Genomic DNA, 20,074 nt, shown 5'->3' on the forward strand with positions numbered 1-20,074 from the left:
GCATGCCGTATGCGGCCGCGTGCGGGCTGTGCATGCATGTGCGTGTAAGTCTTCACACAGGGAGTTCGTACCAAAACTGTAAAGAAACTGTTCAATATTACTAATAATGGTGTCATTGGAATTAAGACATGTCTGCTTTAGGCCCCCCCAAAAAAGTCTCCGGTTTCTGGTATGCGCGCGCGTCGCCGTAGCCATGCGCGTCGGCAAAATGAAAAAGTTTTTTTTTCAGTGAAAGATGATGTCTCAAAACCGCCAAACTCACTGGTTTGACTGGAATCCTGCTGCTGCACAATTTTAACGTGTTTTTAGATTGGGTTATGGTCGAGAATAAGCTTTATGTGGCCTCTCTGGACTGCTATATATTTGCACTAAGTTTAGTCGGGCACCATTTGCAGTCATCAGCCGACATTTGAAGCAAAAAAATCAGGTAAAAAAAAAAAAAAAGCCGCGTCGCCGCACCACTTTTTGGGCAAGCTACATACCAGAAACCAGAGACTTTTTTTTTTTGGCCTTAGGTTGAAAAAGTCACTTTGGAATGATAAAAAACACCCTTGTCTCTAATTTGATCAAAACTAAAGAGGGGCCCTACACTACACAGTCACCAACGCTAGACCAACAGTAGCCTACTAACTCTAGCAGGCTAGTAATATAACGTACAGTAGTACATGTAGTCCGAGTAACTTGGACCCTACTAATCGCCTTTTTTAACATTGGGACATGGTCTGGCGATAGCAGGGTCCAAGCCATAGTGTCACACAAAAGAAAGACCAAAGTTATTTGATGCTTGACTTACGACTCAGAAAAAAAAAATCCATTACAAGTAGGCTTGGGACGGTATTGCATTTACTATACCGCGGTATCCAGTGACAAAAAAACCGCGGTATTCACTAAAACCGCGGTTTTATGTTAAGTGGGGTATTAGTTACGTCATTATCAGAAGGAAAAATAACTAACCACCAGACACCACATGCCGAGTTGATAAGCCGCCGGCGCAGCATAAATCACGCAAATGCTTCACGCCGCAAATCTCCTACACTAAAAGTGTCTTGATTTCAAACTTTCATTATCAGTCCATTTGTTTGTAAAAACAACATATCATTGTAAGTTGTAACAGATTATTAAACACGGGAAGCTTACTTTTTGTGGTATTGCATTTTTCGAATTTGTAAGTCATTGACTTGACAAGGTCCACTAAAAAATAATGCAGATCGTCGACCGATGCCAGAGGCCGACCACGCGACGATCCCCAGATCCTAGCGAACGTATGCTTTTCAGTTGGTATCCATTGTGAGTGACTCAAAAGGCTCATGCAATTTATGCCGGCCACCAGCGACTCCTTGCGTGCTTCGCCGGTGTCATGTGAAAATCGGACTCCTACAAAAAATATCGTACTCCTTCTCACGTGATCGGTCCGTGATTGATAATAGTAAACATCACAATATTACGCATGCGCAATTGTGGACGCTGTAATATGAAGTTGTCGGTGCCGCGACCTTCATAACGAACGGACCAATCATTCCAAAACATGAATGGAAAATGTTTCGAGCGCCGTTTTAGATGGCCAATCAGCTTGATCTACACAGTGCGTGGGAAAAAGCACGTGCAATTGTGCTTGTGGGCCCAGCAGGACGGGCGTAGCTTTACGTGTGATCGTGCGGGCATCACGGGGGGTTTTCCCACGGTGAGAAATCATGGTTCTTGTATTACGCTTTCTTTTGGAGTATTTTCTTTTCTGGATTTTTATCTGGAGGACGCGGCATATTCAGGCGAGTCCCTTCCCTTTGAACGTCGGTACCGATGAATAACTAAACATGAATGAAAAAAAAATTGTTTCGAGCGTGGATTTAGATGGCCAATCAGATTCTTTTAAAAGGGTGTTTGACCATTTTTCATCTCACCATCGTCTCGGTAAAACCTTCCAAAAAAAGGCGAGTGCGGACACGGCTTTAGATCGATAAATGCAATGGGTGGGGAAAAGCACGTGCTCCGACTCTCTCTGTGCGGAACCAGTGTGGGACCACGTGTATGCGTATCATGCACTGGCATGTACGGCCACGCACATGACGCACGTAAACACTTAAGTGTACGCTTCCAGATCGTACAAAAGTTTTTACCCACGTTAAGAAATCATTCGTTGGAATATTTTTTTTTCTTAATTTTCCCGGATGGTTCACACTCGCTGCCTCGTATATTCAGGCGAGTCCAGATTTTGTTTTCCTTTTGCGCGTCGGTGCCAACACTGATTGATTGTACATTTATTCCCAAGGCCCATGATAAGACATCATCATGGCTTTGATATTGCGCTTTCCTTGAAATATTTGTTTCTCATTTTCCCCGGATCAGACGGCTCAGCATCGCATGTGAATCCAGGCATCCCAGCACTAGACTGAAGCCTGCAAGTTTTGGCGGTCATATAACCAAGATTGACACGGTTTTTTTCCTTGTTGCCGATATTCTTGGGAACTATGTTGTGGCAAAAAATACGCATGATGATGTAAGATTTCTCTGAAACAACCACGGAGAAACAATTAAGACGACCAGTTTTTGTCACGACCGTCAAAACATTCCCATGTGTAAAACATTGTTTGAACTTTCAGCGGAGACACTTTACACACAAAGAAAACCGCAAACACGGCGGCGTTAGCAGAACTTCAAAGGCCTTTGTGGTATTGCAGCTGCCGAAGTATCAGGTTTTCTAGTCGAGCTTGACAATTGTGTTCAATCTGTCAACGGTAATTGACAATGCAGACATGAAACTGGATGCCTGAAACCACAAAGAATGGAATCAAACATGTCAAAGAGGTTGCTTGTTTTTCTGTTTGAAAGGCTTTTTGCGAAGATTCTGAACACTAAGGAAGAATACCGCGGTATTGAAATTCCATACCGAGTTCACCGGTGTTTCGGTATTCATGAATCATTAGTCGGTGTTAGTCGGTTATTAAAAAAAACCTTGACTATCCGGTAATACCGAAATACCGTCCAAGCCTAATTACAAGCAACCTCCGTGAACTTTACTCTCACAGTAACTCCTAAAAAGAACTGTATTAGAATGCCACTATTTCTTAAAATGCCTCTTTCTTGGACTCATTTTTTTTGTCTAGTTTGTAAAACAAGATAACGAATCAAAACCAGCAACCAAAACAACAACACCAAGATCAACAACAACAGAAGCCATGTCACAGGAGCTGACTGTCCCCAACCAGGATGGAGATAGCTACCTGCTGGATGACAGCCCCAGCCCTGACGGAGATGATTTACACTCTCCAGGGGGCTTCGAGACAGGGGCCAGGGGTGGGGGACCAGAGACCCGTCAGTGGATGGAGTCAAGTGAAGGACCGTTAGAGTATGAGAGTGATCCCGAGATGTGGTCGCAGAGTGACGACACCTCCTTAACTGGGTAAGACAAGATGTGATCTTTGTGGAAGTTGGGGTCAGCATAAAGGGGGCAGCATAAAGCTGCTGAAAGGTCCACCTTGCGACAGTCGGCGACTGACTTTTCAGTATCAAGCTATGTCTGAGCTATGACTGTCGGAACAAATCAGTCGCCGTTTTTCTGCGACCTAAAGTTTAATTGAGATATATTAAAGGGAATGTACATCATTGGCTTTTGCTGTAATTTTCAGAAATGGAGTATTTGAGGGGTTAGTATATATCAAATATTGTTACACTGACATGTTTGAAGTTTTATGTTCAAAAATGCTGGAAAAACCAAGAAAAACAAAATTGTTTAAGTAGTCTGGTTCCCTGACTCCACTAAAGATGAAATGGATCAATTTATAGTTGCCAGAAAATTGTAAGGTAAGGGAACCAGTCTAGCTGGCCTGCACCCGTTCATGAACATGTAACCAATACCAAACAAAATTTGGACTGAAAAAGGTAAATTTGGAGCAGTAGTTGAAATATAGTTAGGTTTTTCCACCGGTGGTCGGCCGATCACCGTTGGAAATGTATACAAAAATACCATTTTCTTGAAAATGACTTCACACCAGGTGCCATAATTTTACAGGATGCTTTAGACTCTCATTTACCAACATCCTAGTAAGGTATTTCTTAAAAACTTTGTAGTTTTATTTTTCGATGTTTGCAAATGTTGTATATTCCCTTTAAGATGATTGGCATCAGTCTGTGATAAAAAAAATCAACAGTTGCAAGAGTAGAAAAATTTCCACTTTTGCGACGCAATGGAACGCGTTAGGTAGGAATCAATTTGGGACTGCAATAGAAATAAGTTTTTTCAACCCTTTTTTGCGTTATCGCTGCTTTTTCCACTGAATGGGGGACTCTCTATGTTTAATTTTAATTTACAGTTCATAACTAATCTGTATCATTATTATGTGGAAATTGCGAATAAATCAAATCAAATCAAATCAAATCACAGTCGACCTGTGTGAAGTTACGACGTCATGAAGGCATCTACATGTAGATCATCTAATTTTATTGTGAATTGTAGTAGCATGTTGTGCGTGACATGAGCATGGTTGCAATTATTCTGTGCCCGGATGATGCTTGTGCCACGATAATCGCACGATTTCTCAGTTTTGTGCACTGAGCAAGCAAATCGCAGGTCGATGTGTCGGGGGCTATAAAGCTTAGGATGGGAGACACTTTGTGTTATCTGGGTTTTCAGCAACATGACCTACTTGTTTGTTTTGCCTTCCATACAGTTTCCAACTCCAGATCATTTTGATGGTGTAGGTAATGTTATAACCATAGAGCTATATTAAATTACTAGAGCGCTAACTTCGTTTACACAGTAATGCCTGCTGGGCGCATCCATGTTTTTGCACAAACCTATGGAGACCTAGACATTTTGTACGGCTATTTGCATATCTGCGTTTGTATTCCATACCGGTGCGCTATCGAAGCCAATACGCCCAAAACCAAAACGCACGATCAGCAAATGAGCGTGTCATTTTGCTCTACGCAAACAGCGCAACGCGTGCGCGTATTCGCTGCAGATGCTTTTTGCCGTCACTTTTTTTTTAACCGTCAGTGACGCGCTTCAGTTGTTTGCGTGAGTTCTAGTTGCGCGTTGCATGTAGAGTACACTTTCAAAATTCAATCCATCTAATTTCATTATGTTCTACCAGAGATGCCACTTTTCCGGTTTTAACCGGAATTCCGGTTTTTAAAAAAAATCTCACAAAATTCCGGTTTTTCCGGCCATCAAATTAACCAGAAAAAGAGAAGAAAAACTGTGGAAATGCGTTGATTTTTACCTCGATTTAGTACATTTAGGCGCACGCATGGCACAACGTTGTTCGTTGAAGTAGTCTTAAAAACAGTCTTTGTGTATGTTGTTGCCGGGCCTGCATGCGATACAAGCGGCCAACGTACTTAATTGCACGCAGTATACAACGGCGCCTCGCGCGTGCTTCACCGCGTGTGGGGGCGTGTTGTGTGCTAAGCACACGTACCGGTAGCATTCAGCCTGGAAATCAAGTCTATCATTTCAGCTATCGGTGGTTTCCGATCGCAGTGATATATGTGAATACAAAAAATGCGGGTACCAACCATGTTTTCGTTGAGCGCATCGCGTAGTGCAAGGATCATGTACACCGACAGCAGTGTTGTGGAATCGTGCATGTTTCGTGTCGAATATTACGTTGGAAATTCGGGTAGGCAGAATAAATATTAGGAATATGGAAAAAGTCAAAGTGATTGAACGAACCGACAGCTTTAAAGGCCATAGAAGCAAAATTAAAAAATAAACAGAACTTGGCTTGGCTACAAGATAAAGATGACAACGGGGACTTTGTGTCGGACACGGAGTGGCTTTTTCACTCACAAAAAAGTCCGGTTTTTTCAAGCAGCCGTTCCGGTTTTTTTCAAGCAGACCCAGTTCCGTTTTTTTCAAGCAGACCCTGTGGCATCTCTGTTCTACAGACACGCACATGAATTCAAAATGTCTGCGCCCAGGACGGCTTCAAAGCGTCTCCGCGCGCAGAATGGCGAGTTAGCGCTCTAGTAATTTGATATAGCTCTATGGTTATAACAAAACTGCCTCAGAAGTGTGATGCACAATTTGATGTATGGAGTGCCGGTTATTCATGTGACAAAATTGCTTGCAGTTTGGATATGATTGTTGTAACTTTGACCGAGTCAAACTTCCAAATCTGAACACTGGTAAGATTTACTCATTATTACCATCATCTTAAGAGTCCAGTGTGAACGCAGCTTTTCTTTGTTTGCTCCTTGCCAGACCGGAGGAGAGTCTCAGCGAGCAAGGCAGTGACAGGCCCTCCTCAGCCAAACAGAAGTTCAGTCGTCATGAGAAGCTACGGATGCTGGCCCTGCGTCGTCATCTAGACAACCTGGCCGGACAGGTGCTTGAGAGCGAACATGTTGTGCAGACCTCCAGGTCAGTTCACCCAATTAATTACGTCCTCCACACTATTTGACATTTCTCCATTTCCACCTTTATTACATCACAAACTTCAAAGTGGCATAATTTGCCAAGGATAGTCCATTTTAACAAAATTTAAATGTAATTGTATAGAGTTAACCGTTTTTTGCATAATTTAGTATTTGATTATTCGAAAGTGCCTTTGACCGAATATTCGAATCTCACCAATCAAGTTTACCAAGCCAGCTGCACTTGCATGCTGCGCCCGCCAAATGTTGCACGCAAAGTGCACCAGGTAAAATGTGATCGATGCAGTCATTATGGGCAGCCGGCATGTTTTGCAGTATGTAAGTATTTTATAACTTTCAAGGGCTTTAACCTGCTAAAAGATGACAAAAAATAATCGCCGTGGACAAAAAAGTTGCTGTCGCCATCAACAAGTAGTGACATCTGACAGTAAAAAACGGTCATGTATGTGCATAGTTTTCTGCTTTCGAATATTCGAACCGGTAAAAGCTATTAGAGTATTCGGTTGATCATCGAATATTCGGTATAATCCAGACAGCCCTATCAATCTACAGGGAAAGATCTTTGTTTTAAAACTTTGTTTTAAACCTATTTTTAATCAGCTACCCAGAAGTGTCACGTACTGATTCATCCTCGTATTGTTGAAATACACGCAGCACGTTTTCATCTGAAAGCGCAGAAATGTAGTGTCTTTACTTGAGTGTATGGCGTACAGTGCTAGTGCAGGACATGCGTTCAAAAGTACTGCCTACATGTACATGTGCCTCTCTCTCTTTGAAAACTGTAGAGGGGGTACTTGCGCACGATGCCTGTAATACTTCAAACTGCCCCCACACTGTATTTCATGGATTCATTGACGATGATTCATATAGTATATTACAGGTGCAAATAGGTTAAACAACAACCTCATTTATATGGCATTTGAGCTTTTCAAACATTATTCCTCATTTTGTTGGAGCACTGTTTTTCTTGATTTCACCAGAGAGGAACTCAAGAAGTGTCGCACCAAGCTGGAAGCCCTTGAGTTAGAGGGGGAACATGTCAAAGAGCAGCTCTCTCAAAGTGAGGAACAAGGCAACATGGCCAACGTCCATCGGCTGCGAAGCAAGCTGGTTAAGTTGGATAAGGAGCTTGAGGCTGAGAGAGACTTGGAGAAACAGATCCAGGAACGACTGGACCTAGCAGAGTAAGAAATCTTTAAGTCAACCCCCACCCTCCCCCCCCCCCCCCCCCCCCCTCCCTCTTGACACATCACAATTACAGCACGGTCAGTGAAATCCTTCAAGAACCTCTCATTGATCGTAGTGCGACTGTCAACCATTCACTTATTGGAAAGCAGTTATGGAAACAGACATTGAGTTTTATGGAAACAGACATTGATTTAGATTAATTATTAACAAAACGATTCTTACAAAATGTTCCGATCTCAGGAGATTTTAGAGGCGCAATGGTATCCAACTGCACAGTGTTTTCTAGATAACGCAGTAACCACGATGTAGTTACCTCTCCAGACACATGTCCATTGGAGATCACGGCTACTAACACAAGCTTAACTAACCCCATAGTTCCCCAGGACTACCCTGCTAAATCCAACAGAGTCTGACAGTTACTCATGAGTTTCTTGCTGAACCCAACACAGTCCCACACAACCCAACTGCCAAGTTGTTGGGTACACCTGAAAGTATAAAATGACTAGCCTGCTCATTCCAACAGAATCCAACTGTGCCTTTTTTCTGTTTGCTGCTGGATCCAACAGAGTCCAACTCTGAATGTTTTCGGTTGCCTGCTTAATCCAACAGATTTCAACAGGAATATATACAAGGTGTTTACTGGTCGATCCAACAGGATCCAACGGATATGTGAAATAGTTGGTTCCTGTTGGACTGAGCAAGATTAGGGTTAAGGGAATCACTACCCGCAAGAGTAGACACAAAATTATCCAGAGCCTTTACTAGTTAGTATCCACTTTTATTTTTTCAACCCTTGTGTAGGCTAGACCTTTCCAAAGCAGAGCTAGAACAAGGCAAGTTTATCTTGGCAGAAGAGGATTTGGAGACGCAAGAGGAACGCTTGGAGCAAGAAAGGACAGAGAATGTCCTACAACGAGCTAGGAAGGAGAACATCAAGGTGTTGCAGGCAGATCGGAGGCGTAGAAATAGAGAAAGGTAGGAATGAAACACTCAACTCTAGTTAGTTGCGCTGTAGTCATGGTAGGTGTAAAGTATAAAAAAGTACAGTCTGTCACGACTAATATGGCCCATTTCGCTAGCGTTTATCTCCGGTTTCTTTGGCTTGAAATGACTGAGAATATGTCTATTCCCCCTGGATGGGATGCCAGTCCATCGCAGGTTACTCCCCAGCTAATGCCAGTACCCATGTATACTCCTGGGTGGAGAGGGTAAGTAAGGGTAAAGTGGCTTGCCCAAGGACATAACATATGACCAGCAGCTTGATTTAAACCCCTGACCACTAGGCCACACTCCCCCAATCAAGATAGGTGTACTGGATCGAAGTCCAATCACAATGGCATCACAAGGTAATTCAGATGCCGTTCATAAGTGACAGAAATGCCTTTGTTTGCTAATTTTTTTTGGATAACTATTGTTCTTTCTTTTTTGTTGTTTTGTTTTGTGTACTTACAGAGACCACATGGCAGCATTACGTGAGCGAGATCGTAAGCATCGTCAGGCCATGAGTGCTGCTAGACGTTCACGGGAGGCCGCGGCCAAATATCTCAAGGAGACAGTGGCTAAGTATGTGTGACTCTCATCTCCCTTTTCCTGTCAAAACATATTCTGTGATTGTGTAGTACAGTCGGCTCCCGTTATAACGAGGTCCGATGGACTTTCACAATACTGTCGTTATAGCCGGAACCTCGCTAAAACCGGAGCGCAGTTTTCCCCATTCGTTGTGCACAAGGTACGGTACATGTGCGTGCGTGTTTTAATCGTGTAACGCACGTCCGAAGACATGAAAAGATGGTCATTTGTTGGTATGTACGTCTGTTAATAATGTATATTAAATATTTAACTGATGGTGATGAATAAATGAAATAAATAAAATACCTTTGAGGGAACATTGTTCAATATTTGAGGACCTGAATCCGGAGGAAAAGGCATCATCGCTGAGAAGAATCAGGCAAGTAGGTCACTCGCACAAATCGTGCCGAGTGACATTTTGCTTTCATTTTGCATTTGCTGGAATCGAGCAAGAGAGGGCGCCAATACATGCATTACTTCCGGGTTTTAATGACTCCTGATCCTTAGATGCCTTTTGGTTGTTGACTTTTTGGAACAGTTGGGTATTATTGTTTCTGAAGGGATTCTTTGAAATTGTAATTATTTCGGTTAACTATAGCGCACATTCGTGCCAAGTGACATTTTGCTTTCGTTTTGCATTTGCTGGAATCGGGCAAGAGAGGGCGCTAATATTACTTCCGGGTTTAAGTGTCTCCATGTGTAATTTCACAGCAATTGGTGATTATTGTTTGTCGGGAGGGATTCTTATAAGATAATAATAATAAATAAACAAAAGTAATAATTTTGGATTAAAATTTGTACAATGTATATGTGGTGGGGCGTTTGAAGATCTTGGAAACCTGTTTTCATTGGGATTGTTTTTTCGGCGGGGCCGGAGGGGTTCTTAATTTGTTTAAGATTTTTATTTTTTTATTCTTCGGATTCTTTTTTGGGGGTGGGAACCACGGTATGTTTTAAACTTTATTTTTTGAAGACAGACTGAATTATCTCTTTTTGGAAGTTGTGGTGGCTCTGAAAAGAGCCGTTTGTTTTGTGATGCTGTGTTCTTTACTTCGTATTTTTTTTTATAGCCACAAGCCAACAATAGGGAGCAATTACGCACCCGATGTCCGGGCGGTAGTACTAAAGGCTATTCCTTACAATGTTAACACTTAACTCCTGAGCGCCCCCTATTGTTAGTTTGTAATAATATAGAAACATGGTACCGCAGTGGTAAGCAAACTTCAAACCTGGTCACGCTAAGGGAAACCGCAGCGGGGGATTAGCGACTAGACCAGCGGTCCACTGCGCCGATTATCACAGTCCCATTGAATTTATTTATAAAGATCGGCGAGATGAAATAACGTTGGGTTGAAGTCTTTACAAAGGTACATTGATGGGTGAAGCTTAAGTGTGTTGCTTGAATTGGAAGACGGGAGCATGATACCCGTTTCGGGACAAAAGGTCTGTCGTTGACAAGCTGCAATGCCCGTAGTTTTGAAAAGATGTCGTTGTAAATGGGTTGAGAACAATGCTTTTCCTCGCATTGGGTCAGCCAAAATCGTCGTAATAGCCGAAGTCTCGTTATGTCCGTGCACGTAATAACCAAATATTTCCCCATAGTAATGTACACAAATTGATCGGGACTGGGAGAATGTGCTCGTTACATCCGGGTTATCGTTATGACCGAGCTCGTTATAACGGGAGTTGACTGTACATCACTGAATCGGACAGTACGATTCAAATCATGTGTATGATTTACCTAACCTTGGTTGATCTCTGATCTTACTTGACCTCTGATCTTTATTAACCTTTGACCTCGGTTGACCTCACAGGGTGCGGCAGAAGGAGGCAGATGAGGAGGAGAGACAAAGGAACCACGTGGACCAGCGGGTCAAGACGTTGCTGAACCTAAGAAGTGATGTCTCATCAAACAGGGTATGTGCTCCATCAATGAAAGCTAAGACGCTGCAGATATTAGCCTTTGACTACTGAATGCTTGAAACACCCAAATTGCTTGATATTTTAATTTTTTTATAGGAGAATCTGCGGGCTCTGCAAGCAAGGAGCCGATACTTAGCCCAGCAGGAGCAGGAGATGATAGACCAGGAGAGGGGCGGGCTAGAGGCAGCGGGAGAGAACGCTGAGGAGGTCATGCTCAGGAAACAAAGACTGCAACAGTTCGAGCAAGAAAAACAGTAAGGCTTCATATACCCAATGGGTTCACAAACGGACCGGCATGTCTGAAATTATAGTTCTTTAACCCTAACCCTGCCAGACGCAACACAGTGCATCAGGTGGAAAAGTCTGTTGGACTTCGCTGTAGTAAGCCATCAACACCAGTGCATAAACGGCCACTTGAGAGCTAGTCCCATTGAACATACCACAGTTGTATCCTGCTGCATGCGGTGACCACAGACTCTGAGGCAGTTTGGCCTTGAGACTTTGACCTGATGGATCTTGCTACACTGAGCAGGCTTGTCATTTTGACAAGTGTTGCATGTTGCTGGTTTTAGCAGGGTTTCTAGTCAAAATACCCTGGAGGGTTAGGTTGTCTGGCTCTGACGTTTTCTGTAAGAGTGGATGTCTAGCGATGCAATGACTCAACAGATTTGAGTGATCAGTAGGAAGCTTTTTCCTCATATTCTTTTCTTATTTGTCCTCGTCTCTACCAGGCAACACGAGGCCAGTCAGAAGGAGCGACAGGCTGAACTCCTGTCCCACCTGCTACGTGAGGAGCGTCAGATGAAGAAACGCCAGGCCATGTACCCTCAGCTCTGGCCCGATGCCAAGCGGGACCGCGCCAAGCGTGTCACCCGACCCAAGCGCAAAGCTCGCATCATCAGAGAGTACAGTGGCTCCTCTTCCATGGAGTACAGCGCTGACGTAGAGGAGGCTGCTGTCCCAGTGAGTGAAACTCAAGAGTTTTTAATATTGTACAATAGGCGCTCCATACACTTGTACTGGATGCTTATTAGGAAATGTTTGTACCAACTTTGTGTAATATGAGAACAGTACATGCAATGCACACACCCATATGCATGTCTACATAGATCTCCGGGTGCTGTGTAGCTGTGTAGCACTTTTTCAGAACGCGGCTGCAGTTGTAAAGTCTTTTTGGCCATGCATGTTGAAATAGTAAAACTATGCAATACCATGTGATGCACTCTCAGCTGATTTAAGGCTGAAAATCTATGTGTCCGTCATGCGTTAAACGTAGTGCACACTGCATGATGCGTAAAAATCGGTTGTTCGAAAATCAACATGCATACATCTATGTATCCCGCATTGCTTTATCCACACCGTGTTATCCGTTCAAATTGTATACGCTGCAGGAAGCGATTGAAATGGATGACACATCCAATGCGGGCGCATGGGATTTATTGCCTGCAACTTAAAGAAATGATGAAGTGATGGGGTAAAAATAAGTATTAATGGTTGGCCTATTAAAAAAGGAAGCAGTTCGTATGTGAATCTTATTAAAACAAACTAGGGCCTGCCTTAATTTCAATTTTCCATTAGTATTGCATTGAATATTCATAATCTGTGTATTTTATTGTTAAACCTTGTCATATTTCGTAAAATGTGTAGTTTGCCAAATCTAATCTAAACTTAATTGACACTTTATTTTTTTAAACTACTGCATGCCCTCTATTTTCTCTGTCGAGTGTGCAAAGAAATACGTACACATGGACTTTCAGGGTACACATCACGGATTCGCAACTGGTAATCGCACAGCGCAATACACACATCGAAAACAGCCACATGGATTTTGGACCTAAGATACCAATATGTGATAGCTGATCCTTTTTTTCTCCCTGACACAGAAACCCAGCTCAACCAAGTTAGCTGGGGCAGACATCTCCTCAGATGATGATGGTTTCAGTCCGTACGGCGCCACCAGCCGTGACGAGCGCGGCGGTAGCGACAGTGAGGATCGGAAGGATGAACTCGCTAAACCAGAGTTTGAGGGACTGTGGGACCAAGAACACAAGACTTACAAGGTACCTGGTTCACCCTTGTCCAACCCACGACCTCCTGCTTACTAGTGCAGATGTCTTACCACTCCACCACCGAGCTTGCTGGGGTCGACTGGCTTTTTTTTAATCAGATATAGCAGTGGGTACCACAATGATGGAATTTGCGTTGGTGTGATGTCAATTCTATATTGGCTTTTGCCCTTCACTGACGTGAGTTCGAGTCCCACCCGATTGAGTTTTTCTCACAATCACTTGGTGGCAACACTGATAAAAGCACAGTAAACTCCGGCTAAGTCGGCACTCTCGGGACCCGAGAATTCGTGATGGCTTACGCGAATGCCGATATATGCTGTAAGTCGTCATTTTGCCGACTTACATGAATGGTCTTTTTGCACACATGATTCATTGCACTAATTGGCTTCGATTTACCCTGGATTATCTCCTTAATGCTTGAGTTGAATCCAGCAAATTAATCCTCGAATTGTATCATCGCGTCTTGGGTATTGATAGTTGAGACCACGATACATATACAATGTACGTGCACAGTAACAAATTAAATGCATGCGTGGTCCGGTATATACCAGGCATGTCATTCAATAAGACGACCCCCAAAATGGACAGAGCGTATGCGTACAGCCGAGAGGGGTACTGGTATTGATATGCTCACGATGCAATATCACGATGCGTGATTTGTTGAATGCCGACTTACACAAAGGATTTTGTAATGCTTTTTATGAAAAGGGGACCCAGAGTAACACCACAACTTGAGCGAAATGGCGACTTATAAAAGCCGACTTAGAAATTAAAAATTCAATGGAAATGCACTACGGACAATCGGGACTTTAGTCAGACGGCCGACTTGAGCGATTTGACAAGTTGTACGATGTCGGTTAAGCTGGAGTTTACTGTATGTCTGTGAAGTGTAAAACAAAATATTGAATTTTCATCACCCCAACGCTTATTTCATCTTATGAATAGTAAAGAAGCAGAAGTTGAACACAATAAATTACAAGATTCTTTGCTTGATTAAGCAAGTTACAAAATCTCCCCTTTTAACTCACTCTTCCTCCCAGGTACCCAAGGAGGAGGATGCTAGCTACAATCTCAAGTACCCGAGTAAGATGGAAAGAGAAATGATGGCCGCAGCTCTAGACAAACACCGAGCAGGCATCGTCAGGAAGCAGGTGGCTGCCGGCAAGGAATTCAAGGGGTGTCCGTTCTACAGCAAACCTGATATCATCCACTTCAAGGTACGTGTTAGGGCCCATCTCGATTCATATCCAAGACAAGTTCCAGACAAGTTGCGGGTAGAATCATTCACTTTGTTCGGAAGAAGCTCTCATTTGTCCTGGACATGTTCCGGGGAAATTTTCATTAGCAACTGCATGACTTATCAATACTGATAACTTCATTATGAAAAGATTGTAGGGAAATTGTTCAGAATCCTGCAACTTATACCCGATACAGTGTCCGCAACTTGTCTTGAGCTCATCCCGGATATGAATTGAGACGGGCCTTAAACCTGGTTTAAAAAAATTGCATGATGGAGAGGACAGCTCGGGAGTATTTTGTAGATAGGCCATGTGAATTGACTAATATTAAAAGAGATGTTGGGGATTTGGTAAGAACTAGATGTATTAACGGCACGTATGAACATTTGCAATTAACCAGAAACGTACTTAAAAATTTACCAAAAAAATTCTTGCTCAAAGTGAAGATAGGACTACCTAATACCCTCTGAAATTATTCCATCATTAATGTTATCATTCCATAGAAAACAAACGCATGCATACTTTTTTCTTTTCTCAAACAGTATAGTATCCACTGAGCTGAAACTTCAACAAGTAAAGTTGCTATGCACAAAAAAAAAATTCACAAAAAGCAATGATCCTTTGAACCTTTAACCTGAAAAATCATGCTTCAAAGTCCACCTTGCTGGGTTGATTTTTTTTGTCAAATGGACGAATCTGAACTATTTTCTTTTAAACCATGTTGTGAGGACCAGAAAAGGGGTCACCACTTTTGATTCAGTTTTCACATTGTGATTGTTGGCAAATGGGATGCGTGATCACATTTCTGATCCTGTTTTAAGTTGCTATTTTGTTCTCATCTATTTTTCCCCCAGGATTTTGACGTTGGCAAGTCCTACAAGAAGAAAGTGATCCTGACCAACGTCTCCTACAGTGTCAACTTCATCAAGCTGGTTGATCTGTCTGATCATCTGAAAGATTTCATCGACCTGCAGTAAGTCCCTCTAAACCTAACCCTGCCAGACGCAACTCAGTGCATCAGGTGTCAAAGTCTTTGGTACCTGGATGCGCTGAGCCATCAATACCAGTGCTTAAACGGCCAGTTCTGAAACAATGAGAGCTAGTCCCATTGAACAATGCTACAGTTGTATCCTGCTGCATTCGGCGACCACAGACTCTGAGGCAGTTTGGCCTTGAGACTTTTGGCCTGATGGATCTTGCTGCACTGGGCAGGCTTGTCATTGTGACGAGTGTTGCTTGTTGCTGCGTTCAGCAGGGTTTCTAGCCAAAATACCATTAGGGGTTAGGGTAAAACGAGATCTTATCAAAGGAAGTTCTTCTATTAATTTAAAGTGTCATTCAGACGCAATCTTTGCACCAGCGTTGCATACATAAATCCTGAGTGCAGTGCGACATCTCTTGTGTTCCCTTTTAACCCAAGTATCAGCCCTGAAAATACAACCTAGCCAGTTAGAGGTTCATGGTGGCTGAGAGTTGACACAAAAAGTGTCTGACAAAGTGATCTTGCACAATCAATTTTGAGCTACCAAGTGCATCCGTTTTGATTTGACTAAAATGGCCGATTAATGTCTGATGTACGGCTGTACATCGGAACTTAGTACCGAGTACATACCGTTGGTGTCTAAACAGATTCCAGATTATGGGATCGGGTACCCGTAACCAACTTGACAAATTACTCAGTAACTTCTCAGACAATGAAAAAGAAAGGTTGTGAATGTCATTTGTGGGCAATTTTCAAAACGAAAACATGGCTACATGGGAAAATAAACATATTTCACGTTTATGACGCTCGCGAAAGTTGCAGTTTACTCCATATTACCGTAAAGCTATAACGCTCACTGTACACACTTGCATCTTGTTGTATTGAACCGAATGTGGCAGTATTATCGTGCAGAAAATCTTAACAGCAACTTTCGAGATTTCAATTGTCTGACCATAATGTCAACCCTAAGCTCCATTTTGATGATTTCGCAAACCAAGTTGAAAATGAACATTCACTTCATTAATTTCCGCTTTTACTGCTGTATTGCTTTCAAACATTAACTCATTAATTTTTTCTGTAGGTTTGATCCGCCAGGCCAGATGTCAGCGGGCATGAGCTGTGAAATGGTGGTCACATTCAAACCAATGGTAAGTATCATAGGAACAAGTGATATTTCACAATCTTCCTCAGGAGTTGGGCGGGATTGGTATGAGGATGAGTGGGCGGGATGAGAAAAATTTTAAGGCGAGGGACACCAGTGCAACGGGTCTATTTTGATTAGCCTCATATGAATCTCTTGTGTATAGGTATTGTCTTGGCCAATGTTCCTTACGACTACATTGTACTTCCTGCCAATAGACCTTTATCTTGCTGCCACCATTTTGGTCATGTTCCCTGTATCCAATAGCAGTACTGAATGATAATGTTTTTTGTGCAAAAAGGAACCAGACTATTTTTCCTTCTAGCAATGCTTTTGTTATGTTGATTTGAGTGGAAAAATAAGATGGCCGCAACATGATAACGGTCTATAGACGTAGCACTGAAAACTTTTTCAGACACTAGTGCCCAAAAGTCACGATGCTAGCAACATCAGCAATGCTTCTGACTTGCGCCCCTTGAACAAAAACATTGACAAAATGGGAGCCGCCAACATAGGGCTGGATAGCTCAGTTGGTAGAGCACCGGAACAGCAATCCAGAGGTCGCAGGTTCAAACCCCGGTCCAGTCAATTTCTTTGTTCAACCTTAAATGTAATATTTGTTATGACTACATTGGAATATGTGATGCGATCAAGCTACATGAGTCGTTTGTCTGGAATTTTTATGTGGAGATACAGGCCAAAATAGGTCCACTTCATCACATCACTTCATCACATCTCTTGGTGTTCCGACTTCCATAATTTTTGATCTAAAGATGGTACCAGCATGCAGTTTTCACAGCAGTAATGCTGAGATTGTGCTCTTTTCAAATCTATAATAAAAATTGTTTGACCAGGGTCGACAAACGACTCATGTAGCTTGATCACATCACATATCCTGACAATATCCAGAAAACTTCTTCGGACCAGCCTTACTTTTTCTAGTTTTGGATTATTCCTGTCTTCTTTTTTTTTTTTTTTTTACTCAAAACCAACACTGGAACACAACACAGCTTGGATTCAGAGAAGTTTAAGGAGGCTGTGCCCCATTTTTTGATAGGCCATACATAGTCCCTATTACGTTTTAAGGCTTTTTTTCTTTCAAGTCGTATTAATGTCGCTATGCGTGCTCCTAGCCTGTTGTTGATTTTTTCATGAGATTTTTGATTTCCCACCAGCACTATTTGTCAAGCTTGACCGTAGCTGGAGGGATTGGGTTGTGTATAACAACAAATTAAAAAATGGAACAATTAATGTTTCGTTTTCAGATCAATGAGGATTTGGAGGGTGAGGTGCAGTTCTTGACTCAAACCGGACCGTTCTGCGTACCAGTTAATTGCTCGACAAAGAAATGTGATGTAAGTATCTCACAAAATCAACTTCTTTAACCCTAAAAGTCCTCACTCCAATAAAAAAAAATGTCATACCCCATAGGGACTTAAGGTTCATGATATCCTGCTACAAAATGTCAGTTTGATTTTACTTGAAATCATTAATACTGTTTCCAACCACGTAGAACAGTGTTAAAAATATTACACTTTCTGTCATGTTGTTCATGTACAATGTAGTTGATACAAACTTATGGTAGCGCGTAGCATATATTGTCGAGCATTCCAGGTTTTTCACAGAATTTTCACAGACAACAGACAAAAGCATCATAAGCTGCAAATAATGAAGCACAGCACAGTAAAGTCTGTCACAAGCCAATATGGCCCATCAGACCCTTGGCATGAAACAACTGAGAATATTTCTACTCCCCCTGGATGGGATGCTAGTCCATCGCAGGTTGCTCCCCAGCTAGTGCTGGTACCCATGTATACTCCTGGGTGGAGAAAGGCAAGTGGGGTGAAGTGGCTTGCCCAAGGACACAACTTCCGGATGGGATGCTAGTCCATCGCAGGTTACTCCCCAGCTAATGCTGGTACCCATTTATACTCCTGGGTAGAGAGAGGCAGGTGAGGGTGAAGTGGCTTGCCCAAGGACATAACCCCCGGATGGGATGCTAGTCCATCGCAGGTTACTCCCCAGCTAATGCCGGTACCCATTTATACTCCTGGGTGGGGAGAGGCAAGTGGGGTAAAGTGGCTTGCCAAGGGACACAGCTTGTGGCCAGCAGCTGGATTTGAACCCCTGACCCTCTGATCATGAGTCACGAACCCTAACCACTTTACCACACGCCCCCTAATGTTAGGAAGTAATAAATTCAAATTCTCCCTATTTTTGCTCTCAGTTATCCGTAGACATGGACAGCATAGATTTTGGGACCCAAGTGATCGGAGAGACACTGAAGAAAACCATCACCCTGACCAACAACGGAGCCAAGGGAACAAACTTTGAGTTCCTCAAGATTACAGGTTCGTTGCTGTGTGCCTTGATTACTCCTATCCATGCACTGTGAATGGATGTGGTTGTGCATTAAAGATGTATTATCCCTGGTGTTTTTGACTTAAGCTTGACGTTTTGGGTTTTTAAATTGATATTTGTGAGGCGTTCCTGCGAATGGGACAGAACTGGGCAGAGGCTGAATTGAGGGTTTGCTGGTATAAGGAAGGAGAATATAATTCTCCTTACAATACTGTTCGGTGCACTTCAATTGGGTGTTCCGTTGACAAGTTATGGCTGTTTAAAATTAGCATTTATCGACATGTCAAGATAGCCGGTAAATATTGAGGGAAAAACCTGTAAAGTTTGAGATTTGTATTTGTGAGAATGAAAAATGTCAGTAGTTTCTCCTTATTCCACAATTTTTGTACTGTTTCTTTAAATCATGTGTAGTAGACATATTAAAGATTATAAATATCAATAAATCTGAAAAATCATTTTGCCAGCACCCCTCACATTTTTACACCAATACATACGTTATTCTCTTTTTGAATTATAGGTCAAATATACAAATCAGCTCAACTTTAATTACAGAATAATTATTTACAAATTTCAATTATTTAGTGCACGACAATTATTGAGTTCTTGCAGGGTAGACTGGTTCCAGCCTCCTATTAGAATCGATGATGTAGGGCCTGGAACCAGTCTACTCACAGGGCGGATAGTTTTGTGTGCGTAAACGCAACCAAAATACAAAGCCTGTGTTCAGAGGATGCAGATTCCAAATAAAATGCAAACAAAATTAAAACAATTTGTATTTTTTAGGGATGAAACGAAATACATTGACATCAGCCGGTACTTCCCTGGGTCGTTTGGTAAGTTAGTTCTTCTTCAAATCAAATTCCCAGAATGCTTTGGGTTTCCTTCGCAAAATTTGAAACCTGTCATGAATAAATTAATGGCACTACATTAGGAAGACACAAGATTTTTTAAAGTTTCTAAATGGTAATTACCCCAATCCAGCCTTTCTTCGTATTTCACTTCAAAATCTTATCATTACTGCTGAAAAACTCCATTTATGCAAATAGTATCAAATATTTTGGGTTTTTAAATTTAAATAAGCCAGTTCGGTATTTCAACTGCGCATGCGCGCAATGATATAGGCCACATGTCATGTGGTATAATCGAACACTCATCAAAGGCGCACGACCGCGCAGAGAGACAGTCGCACGACGCTCATGCGGTAATTTCAAGCAGAATGTGCATTTGC

The 20,074-nt window shown here is 42.3% G+C and overlaps 1 protein-coding gene and 1 non-coding gene across 2 annotated transcripts in view; both read left to right on the forward strand.

The window, feature by feature from the left end:
* The window catches only part of LOC119731543 (cilia- and flagella-associated protein 74-like), a 42,186-nt gene that overhangs the window by 1,449 nt on the left and 20,663 nt on the right, over positions 1–20,074 (forward strand). Inside the window, exons 2-16 of the mRNA XM_038204713.1 lie at positions 3,102–3,397; positions 6,203–6,361; positions 7,356–7,559; positions 8,365–8,538; positions 9,016–9,126; positions 10,947–11,049; positions 11,152–11,309; positions 11,787–12,018; positions 12,939–13,115; positions 14,165–14,341; positions 15,217–15,335; positions 16,426–16,492; positions 17,751–17,840; positions 18,713–18,836; positions 19,630–19,679. Of these exons, the coding sequence (XP_038060641.1) occupies positions 3,174–3,397; positions 6,203–6,361; positions 7,356–7,559; positions 8,365–8,538; positions 9,016–9,126; positions 10,947–11,049; positions 11,152–11,309; positions 11,787–12,018; positions 12,939–13,115; positions 14,165–14,341; positions 15,217–15,335; positions 16,426–16,492; positions 17,751–17,840; positions 18,713–18,836; positions 19,630–19,679 (2,169 nt within the window). The 5' untranslated portion in view covers positions 3,102–3,173. The remainder of the gene's footprint in view (positions 1–3,101; positions 3,398–6,202; positions 6,362–7,355; positions 7,560–8,364; positions 8,539–9,015; positions 9,127–10,946; positions 11,050–11,151; positions 11,310–11,786; positions 12,019–12,938; positions 13,116–14,164; positions 14,342–15,216; positions 15,336–16,425; positions 16,493–17,750; positions 17,841–18,712; positions 18,837–19,629; positions 19,680–20,074) is intronic.
* Trnaa-agc lies at positions 17,001–17,073 on the forward strand. The gene has a single exon. It is a non-coding gene; the product is annotated as a tRNA-Ala (tRNA).

Source organism: Patiria miniata, unplaced genomic scaffold (assembly GCF_015706575.1).
Source record: "Patiria miniata isolate m_02_andy unplaced genomic scaffold, ASM1570657v1 HiC_scaffold_24, whole genome shotgun sequence".
In the NCBI taxonomy this organism is placed as follows: Eukaryota; Metazoa; Echinodermata; class Asteroidea; order Valvatida; family Asterinidae; genus Patiria; species Patiria miniata.